An 8,979-nucleotide genomic window follows, 5' to 3' on the forward strand; every position below is an offset into this window, starting at 1 on the left:
GGACCGATTTGTTGTTGATTCAGCAGTCCGCCTCTGCACCCCGGCCTCATGCTCTGAGGGGATTTGCTGTGCTTTCTGTGATGTAGAGGAGGCAGCAGCTGAGCCAAGAGGAGGCTGAACTGACTCTGCAACGACCGAGGAGGAAGTTACTGTACTGACAGAAAACTGCACCACAATAAAAGTCGACAAAAAAAAAAAAAAACTGCACCACAATAAAAGTCGACAAAAAAAAAAAAAAAAAAAAAAAAAAAAAAAAAAACAAAAAAAAAAAAAAAAAAAAAAAAAAAAAAAAAAACTGCATTACAATAAAAGTCGACAAAAAAACTGCAGCAAAAAACAAACAAAAAAACCCCCAAAAAACAAGCAAAATAAAAGTTTATCTTTAGCGAGAGGCATCAGATCACTTTAAAACTGGTTTTGTATGATGATGATGATGATGATGATGATGATGATGATGAGGATGATGATGATGAGGATGATGATGCTGACTAAAGTCCACGTGGTGACTTCTTCACTCAAATCAATAAGTCGGTGAGAGCCAATAGGAATGTCCACACCTCAGTGAGAGGACATACAGAGCCTGTACTGGACTGAACTGGACCCTACCTGACCCCCCTCACACTGACGCTCTCTGACTACGTATCGCCTCCTGGTTGGGTGGAGGGTCTATTTTCGGCAGCGGAGGCAGAGGAGCTGTGTGTGAGCTGTGCAAGAGCTGTGTGAGAGCTGCAGATTATCCAGGATTAGCAGCTACAGCTGAACAGAGGCAGGTAACATCTTTCTATATGAGGAGACAGGCTGTCTGCACCACAACACACACACACAACACACACACACACAACACACACAACACACACACACAACACACACACACACAACAAACACACAGCAACACACAACACGAGAGGTGTTATCAGCTGGACCGTATCCGCACACTGTCTTTACAGAATGAATGATGACAGGATGAATCTTTTATAAACGTGAATGAAGATGAATGAATGAACTGTCCTGAGCTGTGAACAACACTAATTATTTTTATTTAATTACGCCCTGACAGCTGCTCCCTTCTCCCGCTTCTCTCCGTGAACGACGTCCAGTTAAAAAAAAATCAAAGTCTCACCTTGTTACAGGAGGATCTTCCTTCCCGCCGGTAACTTTCCCGGCTCCTCTGAGTCTGAGGTGTTTTTTTCTGGTGCAGGTCTAGTCCTGATCTCTCTGAGCGGCTCCTCTTCCTCACTACAACTGCGGCACGAGACTCAGCGCGCGCTCTTATCTACCGCCCGACTGCAGCGGGAACAAGGCGGCGCCAGAGGGCGCCAAAACTCCGGTGATCCGAGGACACCACTGACGCCTCCCCGGTCTCCGGTGTCAAGTTTACTGGATGTGTCTTTGGTCAGAGACGGAAAACACCCGCATTAAACCGTCTAGACACCGTTAACTACTGAATGACTGAAGGAGGTTTGGTCTCAACATTGGTAAGGATCCAAACACCCCGCCGCCCCTCCAAAACAAAGACATTGGCTTTTTAATGCTGTCAAAGCTGTAGCGCAGCAACACGTTTACCTCAGAGTGCATCACCTCTCATTAACAGCCGTGAGTGACCGTTTACGTGCTGACGTCAGTGTCTCAACGTCAGTCTCTGGAGTTTCAGTTATCGGTAGAGTTTAGACTTCCGCTTTTCAGTGTGTTTCTCGGTCCTCTCTAAGTGAACAAGTGTGTACAAGACAGTTTTTCTCAGTCACTTTACTCATTTACTTCTCATGCCGAGTTTGTTTAAGCTTTAAACCAGCTGACACATTAACAAATACTAGCAACACACAGTAAAATTAGCTTCTTCTACATTGAAAAAATGCTATTATGGCTAGCGCGCTAACCGCGGTTAGCGTTTCACTTTAACACACGTTAATGACGCAGTATAAACATACACACGGTTTATCCGTCTATTTTTAATCCGAAATAAATGACAGGAACACAAATAACGTCATGAAAACAATAGAGTAAATGTTTTCTTACCTGATATTTTTGCAGGATATAAATTCACTTCACCTCTCTTAGGTGACTCATTTAGTTCATCAAATTTAGCTCCAACATGATGTTTGCCTTCAAATTTGTGATGGAGGGAAGGAGCAAAAAGTCCAGGAGCCGTTATTCATCATCAGTCTTAGTGTTAGAAAACGTTTTACACTGTGGTTTTACAGTTTAACGTTAGCACACATGCTAACTTCAGCTACAATAACAAGTTACTCCTCACATATATGATATTAGCCTGTGAGACTAATGTAACAGTTGTGACAGCTAACCGTGTTAGCAGCATCTTAGCACGGCTCAGCCAGGAGCCTGTTGCTGTCAGGTTGATGATGCAGGTGGGTTTACTCGGTGTATGGACATTAATCTTTATAATAACAAGCTACATTTTTTAATTACGGATCATTACTGTCTTTTTACATAGATTTATATGTAATTTAAGAAAGCAGAAAAAATACTGTATAAATAATAATACAGTAATTTCTATTTACAAAAATGGGAAATAAATGTAATTCATTATTATTGGCATAATGCTTAAAATAGAAGTTCGGCTGTTAATTCACAGATAAATTTCTGTAATTTTACAGACTTCTGTACACAATTTAAAAAAAACCGGAAAATTACTGTAAAGAGTTATTTTTCCCGGAAAATGTGGACCTTTTCTTTTCACAGTGTACATGTGCCTGTGTTGAATGTCTATATATGAAATATATGTGCATATGAAGTGAAATAATATATGTATTTAAAGTATAACCTCAATATGTAAAAAAATACATATGTAACCTGTTTGAAATCATAGTATAATAAGGCATAAAAATGTCATAGGCATAGGTTAAGGCATGCTAGGTCAAAAAACGTTATAGTATAGTAAAGCATGAAAACATCATACTATAGTAAGGCATAAAAACCTTTTAAAAAGTCATAGTAAAGAATAAAAACGTCATAGTATAGTATGGCATAAAAATGTTATATTATAATAGGGCATAAAAAGTTATAGCAAGGTATTAAAATGTCAAAACGTCATAGAATAGTAAGACATAAAACTACATAGTATAGTAGGGCATATAGAAATCGTAGTATAGAAAGGCATAAAAACGTCATAGAATAATAAGGAATAAAAAAGTCTTTAGAGGAAGTCTTTGAAGGTAGCACTTTTTAGTTTACAGGGAGTCTCTGAACGCAGCAATCTGTATTTTACAGGGAGTCTTGGAACGCAGCAGTTTGTGTAGCAATGTGTAGTTCACCGGAGGTCTCTGAACGCAGCAGACGTCAGAATAGCAGGTGTCTCTGCATCACTTCACATCTCGCTGTTATTTCATCGTCTGTCCGGTGGCTCAGGTCTGATCACTTTATTTTTAATCTTTAATGAATCGATCCGCTCCTGCTCCAGCTGCCCGCCTCTCTACCTGCCTGTGTAAACACTGAGGGACGGGCAGGTGTGTCGGTATGTCAGGTAGGCTCCACGGAAGTGAGATACTGAGTGTTTAGAGACCAGAGGATCGACATCAGCTTCAGATCACAGCTGCTCCTTCAACATGGCGCCCAGAGACCCTCTCCTCAGCTCCCTCAGAGGTAAGGATACATACCAGATGATTATTGATCAGCTGACTGAAACGTCACAACAACAACAACAACAACATGTTTCCACTTTGGTTTTATTTCTGCTGCGGATAAACTGACGATCACAAACACATCATGTATCCTCTGTGTGAAACCGTGACAATAACACAGCTGGAGGAAACAGCTGGTGTGCGTTGAACAGCTGATGTGTGTCGGTGACGTCAGACTGCTGTGTGTCCTCGCAGTGTGTGTCCTGAACCTGCAGTCAGGTGGAGACACGGTGACAGACTCCGACGCTCACCTGACCTCCTGCTGTGAGCTGCTGGAGCTGGTCCTCAGGAAGGGGCTGCAACGTCAGTATGACGACACACTACACCTGTACCTGTTGGTTACCTACAGACACATACACTGGATAAGTGTTAACGGCTCATGTGTAGAACAGTTGAAATTGTGTTTACATTACATGTTGATCCTCTGAGGTGTGTGTTGACCTCAGACCGAGTGTGTTGTTGTTTCTCATCAGAACCAGTTCTCAGTCTGGGAAACAGAGACTACTGGCAGTGCTTCGAACAGCTTCCTCATCAAGACACCTGTGACAGGTAACATCATTATCATCATCATCATCATCCTCAGATCAGATGATGTTTCTAACACTGTACTAACTGGACTGTAACAGCTGGTTGTGTGTGTGTGTGTGTGTGTGTGTGTGTGTGTGTGTGTGTGTGTGTGTAGGCTGTCTGCTCTGTCCCTGGCAGTGGAGCAGACCCGAGTTTGCAGGAAGCTGCTCTCAGCTCAGGGTCGGGGCCGTTACCTGCTCAGACTGGCCCTCAGTCGCAGGATCCTGCCCCAGTTCATCACACACCTGCTGCACACACCCCGGGTCCTGGAGGTCAGACACACACTGATTAAACACACTGATCTCCTCCTGGTGTGTGAGGAGTCTGTCCCTGAACCTGCAGTGAATGTGTCTCTGATGCTTCTCTCTGCCTCTCTCTCCTCCAGTGGTTCAGTCCAGCTTCGATCCTCAGGAATGAAGAATTAGTGGGTGAGTCTTTTTTACTTGATCTGATTGTTTTCACTGAACACACCACAGCAGCTCTAAGACCTGTTCTCCCGCCTGTTCTCCCTCGTTCTCCCCCCACTCTCCCTCCTCAGAGCCCTTCATGTCGCTGCTGCTGGTTCTCTCTCACATGGACTTTAAACTGGACCTGGAGGTCAGAGTGGCTCTGTTTACACCTGTAACATAAATATTACTGTATAATATAATACATTATAATATAAATATAATATATTACTATATAATATAATATACTATAATATAATATAAATAAAATATATTATTGTATATTATTATGTGTAATAGAACCTGAAGCTCCACTCTAACAGTCACCTCTGGTCTCCACACAGAACTGTAGTTTTCTGGATGAGAGCTGGCTCCTCCCAGTAAGAAACAGATGTTTATTCTTCATTACATTACATCATTATTACATCATCATTACATCATCATCACAGCTTCAGTGACTGTGGGAAATGAGATGACAGCACCTGCTCAGCTGACTGTATGTGTGTCTTCAGGTGTGTGAAACATACGAGGTGGTTCCCTGTCGGGAGGTCGGCATGGTGCTGAGGTTTGTATCTTCTTCTTCTGTTCATGAGCAGGTGAGTCCATGCTGCTGCATCATCACGTCCCTCTGTTTGTCTCTCAGGTACCTGAGTGGACGCACCTTTGTCCTGGACCTGTTACCTGGCAGTCAGGCTCACGTCGACAGGTTTATCTGTCCTGGTGACATCATAGATGAAATCAACGGGACGTCACTGAAGAACTCCAAGTGTGGACAGGTAGAGAACTGCTCAGAGAGGTGTGTTACAGGTAGAGAGCTGCTCCAACACTCAGTGATGTGTTACAGTAATAACCAGTGACATCATCGGTCTCTGGGTCAGTGCTGGTTTGAATAACAGTCTCATATCTGCTCTTAAAACACCTGCTCTTATTGCTGATGTCTCATATGTTATATATATAATGACCTGAGCTCTCATAGCTCACCTGGACTGAGATCAGTTACATCTGCTGATATCTTTGTTGTCCCAGGCAGGTGTGGTTCTGTCACGGCTGAAGGGCAGCCCACTAATTATCCGCATTCTCCGGTGGAGGGCCCATGATGGAACGGTGTATCGGCCCCTCATCAAGCTCCTGCGGGCCCTGAGGGTGGAGAACCCCAACCTACAGCTCGGTCCGGCCCCCTCCCCACAGTCGGCCTCCGAGCACCAGAGGCCCAGTCCTTCACACTGTCTCAAAGAGGGAAGGTGAGCTGGCTTCTTCAGGTAAACAGCTGTTTACCAGGTGACGCCTTGACATTCAGACACTGACCCTCCTCTCCTCTCACAGGATCGTGTACATCGTGCAGTTCTTGGGAAAAACAAACATTGGAATGGTAAATAATAAATATATAATGAAATCTTTGTCAGTGAATGTGTTCGCTTGTGTCAGCTGTGTGACATCTGCTCTTTCAGTTTGGAGGGAAGGAGGTGCTGCAGCAGGCCATTCCACAGGTGTTAGAGAAGAACCTGCCTGGCCAGGTAAGCAAGCCACACCCCTGCCTGAGGGCACGTTTGAATCACTCGTCCTGCTCAGAAAACACACTATTATGTCATTTGTCCTGCAGGAAGTGCTCTTAGACATGAAGGAGACACACCTGACGTGCACAGACAAGAACAGTAAACAGGCGAGTATGTGCACGTGACACTGGTGTTGAGCTCTGTAAATCCTCCTGGACTAACACGCTTCCTGTGTTTCCTCAGGTGCTGATTGAGCATCACTACCCAGAGATCTCATGTGTGGGGAGATTTGGTCAACCGGACTACACCGTATTTGCATTTTGTGTGGCGTAAGTCTCTGATTTAAATACTAGAGCAGCCACTGACACCGTTTCATCATCCATCCACACATCCCAGCTGTAGTTAGGCAACACCCCTCCATAGAAACATGTGGCAATGCAATACCCAGGGCCCCTACAGCTCTGTCATTGGCTGGACCTACATGTCATCCTAGCATGTGATTGGTTGTGTTCACAGAGACTCCCCAGAAACCCCGCAGTCAACAGGCTTCTGCTGTGTGGCAATGAGAGCCAGCAACATCAAGGAGTGTGACGAAATTGTGTGTCGTATCGGTGAGACACTGGTTATATACACACACACACACACAGTTAACAGAGGTCTATCCCTACATGTTCACTAACAAGGTTTCTTTTCCTTCCAGCTGCTGGCTTCAAGCACACCGAGTGGTTTGTATGATAAATTAACTGCCAGCCATTTATGTTGTAAATAAATGCATATAAAAACCATACACTGTCTGAATAACTACAGAACACAAGACTTTCTACTCATAAAGACCTTTAATAGAAAGACATGTGACAACATTTTCATAAATAGTATTAAGTGTAGCTGCCAAGATTTTATGTTGGAAAACATGTAAAAATCAGTCCAGAAAAATACAGAGGGTCTGTCCTGCTCCCCGTCAGAGTGCCGAGTATCAAACCGACACTGCAGTGACACCTGCTGAGCAAGACATGCTGGCATTGTGTAAATGGTAGATGGGTGAAGAGACCCTGGACCCCCCGTGGAAGATGTGAAAAAAATCATCCTTGCTTCTATCAGATACCCACAGACCATGAGGGGTTTTATGATGGCTGCAACATGTCATGACCCATGATAGAATAGGTAGATATTCCTACTGTACTACCAACTACCCAAGTGTACTCAGGTTGTGGAATGGTTGATGTTTTTGTCTCAAATCTAAAATACAATACAAAATTCAAAAAGAAAAGTTATAAAAAATACCCAAGAAATAAAATGTCCACAAAAATGGTTAAGTACGATAAATAGGATCATTTGCAGTGAGGACACTGCCACTGGACACTTAGGCCCTCTCTCCTCTTATCCTGCGAGCCAGCTGGATGTCTTTGGGCATGATGGTGACACGCTTGGCGTGGATGGCGCACAGGTTGGTGTCCTCAAACAGACCCACCAGGTAAGCCTCACTGGCTTCCTGTAGGAAGAAAGAATAAAATGAGGCATTAGGCTGATATCAGCTAATGCTCATGTTACACCAGGAGTGACACGCATTGACACGTTATTTACCTGAAGAGCTCCAATGGCCGCGCTCTGGAAACGCAGGTCAGTCTTGAAGTCCTGGGCGATCTCCCTCACCAGACGCTGGAAGGGCAGCTTGCGGATCAGAAGCTCAGTGGACTTCTGGTAACGACGGATCTCCCTCAGAGCCACAGTGCCAGGCCTGAACGACAGTGGTGATTTTAGTGCCAACGTGTTAAATATAATGACAACCAATAATCACATGTCATAGATGAACAAACACTACAAACCTGTAACGATGGGGCTTCTTCACCCCCCCTGTGGACGGTGCGCTCTTTCTGGCTGCCTTAGTAGCCAGCTGCTTCCTTGGCGCCTTTCCTCCAGTAGATTTACGGGCGGTCTGCTTGGTACGGGCCATCTCGCTAAGAACAATTAAGAAATTGTTATCTAAAATAAAGACCTGCTGACATCCACAGTTTCAGTCCTGACAGCAGCAGAAACAAATGAAAACAACAGCTTTAAATCCATACGCCGTATAGCCTGGCTTGCTAAACTAGGGCGCTAGCTTAGCAATAGCATAATAGAGTAATAAGAGCTCCCCTCCCCCAGGCTGTGGCTACAGGGAAGCATAAGGTTTGCTTCGGTAGGCTCCACACCGTCCACCAGCGAGGCCTAAACAGTCACAATCGGAGCGAATCAACGAGGGTCAAAGTTTATTATAATCGACAAATGGTGCCACTGTCGTGTAAATCAACGGTTTACATCAGAGATTTAGACGACAATATGGTTAACTAGCCTACATCAACCTCGGAAGACAATGTTAGCCAACCTTGGGCCTATTTAGGAGGTTCGGTTTCACTTTAGTGAGCTAACCGTGACGTTTAACCAGAAACGTCAACTGTTAGAGAGCCCATTGTTCTATTTTTAGCTAACGCTACCATTAGCACGTAGACATTTTAGCCTGTTCCTCAAACAATCGCTGTAGACAGACACACGATCCCCAGATACATATCACGGTGACAAGAACCAAACCATTAAACACATCATATACACATTAAAACGTTTAAGATTTACCTTTAGGCTGAAGCTTGATGTGGAATAATCACCGCGGCGGACGACGAGTCGGTAACTGCCACTGACGACGGTTCGTGTTGGGAGGGGGACGTTGAGGCCGAGTATTAGTATTTTTCGTGACGTCATACTTGTAAGATACTACACGCTGATTGGTTCGCTTTCCAAAGTTATAAATACAGCCAATAAGATGAAGCAAATGAAAACATGTGACCTCGATCTCTGAATTTATAC

The 8,979-nt window shown here is 44.2% G+C and overlaps 3 protein-coding genes across 3 annotated transcripts in view; 1 reads left to right on the forward strand and 2 right to left on the reverse strand.

The window, feature by feature from the left end:
- LOC111667091 (butyrophilin subfamily 1 member A1) overlaps positions 1-1,809 on the reverse strand; it is a 6,796-nt gene extending 4,987 nt beyond the window's left edge. The window contains exon 1 of the mRNA XM_023422673.2: positions 1,121-1,809. The gene's annotated coding sequence lies outside the window, so the exon portion shown is untranslated. The remainder of the gene's footprint in view (positions 1-1,120) is intronic.
- Positions 1,810-3,100: 1,291 nt separating this feature from the next.
- LOC111667090 (uncharacterized) lies at positions 3,101-6,926 on the forward strand. Its single transcript, XM_023422672.2, has 16 exons — positions 3,101-3,597; positions 3,831-3,938; positions 4,109-4,184; positions 4,318-4,474; positions 4,588-4,630; positions 4,741-4,799; positions 4,993-5,028; positions 5,161-5,213; positions 5,292-5,424; positions 5,675-5,889; positions 5,972-6,017; positions 6,097-6,162; positions 6,249-6,308; positions 6,385-6,470; positions 6,658-6,752; positions 6,842-6,926. Exons 1-16 carry the CDS (start codon positions 3,561-3,563, stop codon positions 6,874-6,876), a joined length of 1,305 nt encoding a protein of 434 aa, XP_023278440.1. The 5' UTR covers positions 3,101-3,560; the 3' UTR covers positions 6,877-6,926.
- Positions 6,927-6,958: 32 nt separating this feature from the next.
- Positions 6,959-8,894, reverse strand: LOC111667093 (histone H3.3A). The gene is made up of 4 exons (XM_023422676.2): positions 8,749-8,894; positions 7,965-8,096; positions 7,723-7,876; positions 6,959-7,630 (listed from the first exon to the last, which is right to left on the reverse strand). The coding sequence occupies exons 2-4, from the start codon at positions 8,090-8,092 to the stop codon at positions 7,502-7,504; spliced, it is 411 nt and encodes a 136-aa protein (XP_023278444.1). The 5' UTR covers positions 8,093-8,096; positions 8,749-8,894; the 3' UTR covers positions 6,959-7,501.
- Positions 8,895-8,979: the final 85 nt, after the last annotated feature.

The sequence above is a fragment of the Seriola lalandi genome, unplaced genomic scaffold (genome assembly GCF_002814215.2).
Source record: "Seriola lalandi dorsalis isolate HSWRI2012SDOR001 ecotype SW California unplaced genomic scaffold, Sedor1 jcf7180002054683, whole genome shotgun sequence".
Classification (NCBI taxonomy): Eukaryota; Metazoa; Chordata; class Actinopteri; order Carangiformes; family Carangidae; genus Seriola; species Seriola lalandi.

Bases quoted from the DNA above. Each gene is read 5' to 3' on its own strand.
- LOC111667090 (XM_023422672.2), top strand. From the start codon at position 3,561: ATGGCGCCCAGAGACCCTCTCCTCAGCTCCCTCAGAG. The intron at 5,890-5,971 runs GTGAGCTGGCTT...CTCCTCTCACAG, and splicing joins CACTGTCTCAAAGAGGGAAG to GATCGTGTACATCGTGCAGT. The intron at 6,163-6,248 runs GTAAGCAAGCCA...TTTGTCCTGCAG, and splicing joins AGAAGAACCTGCCTGGCCAG to GAAGTGCTCTTAGACATGAA.
- LOC111667093 (XM_023422676.2), bottom strand. From the start codon at position 8,092: ATGGCCCGTACCAAGCAGACCGCCCGTAAATCTACTGGAGGAAAGGCG. The intron at 7,877-7,964 runs GTTTGTAGTGTT...ACTGTCGTTCAG, and splicing joins AAGAAGCCCCATCGTTACAG to GCCTGGCACTGTGGCTCTGA. The intron at 7,631-7,722 runs GTAAATAACGTG...TTCTTCCTACAG, and splicing joins CGGCCATTGGAGCTCTTCAG to GAAGCCAGTGAGGCTTACCT.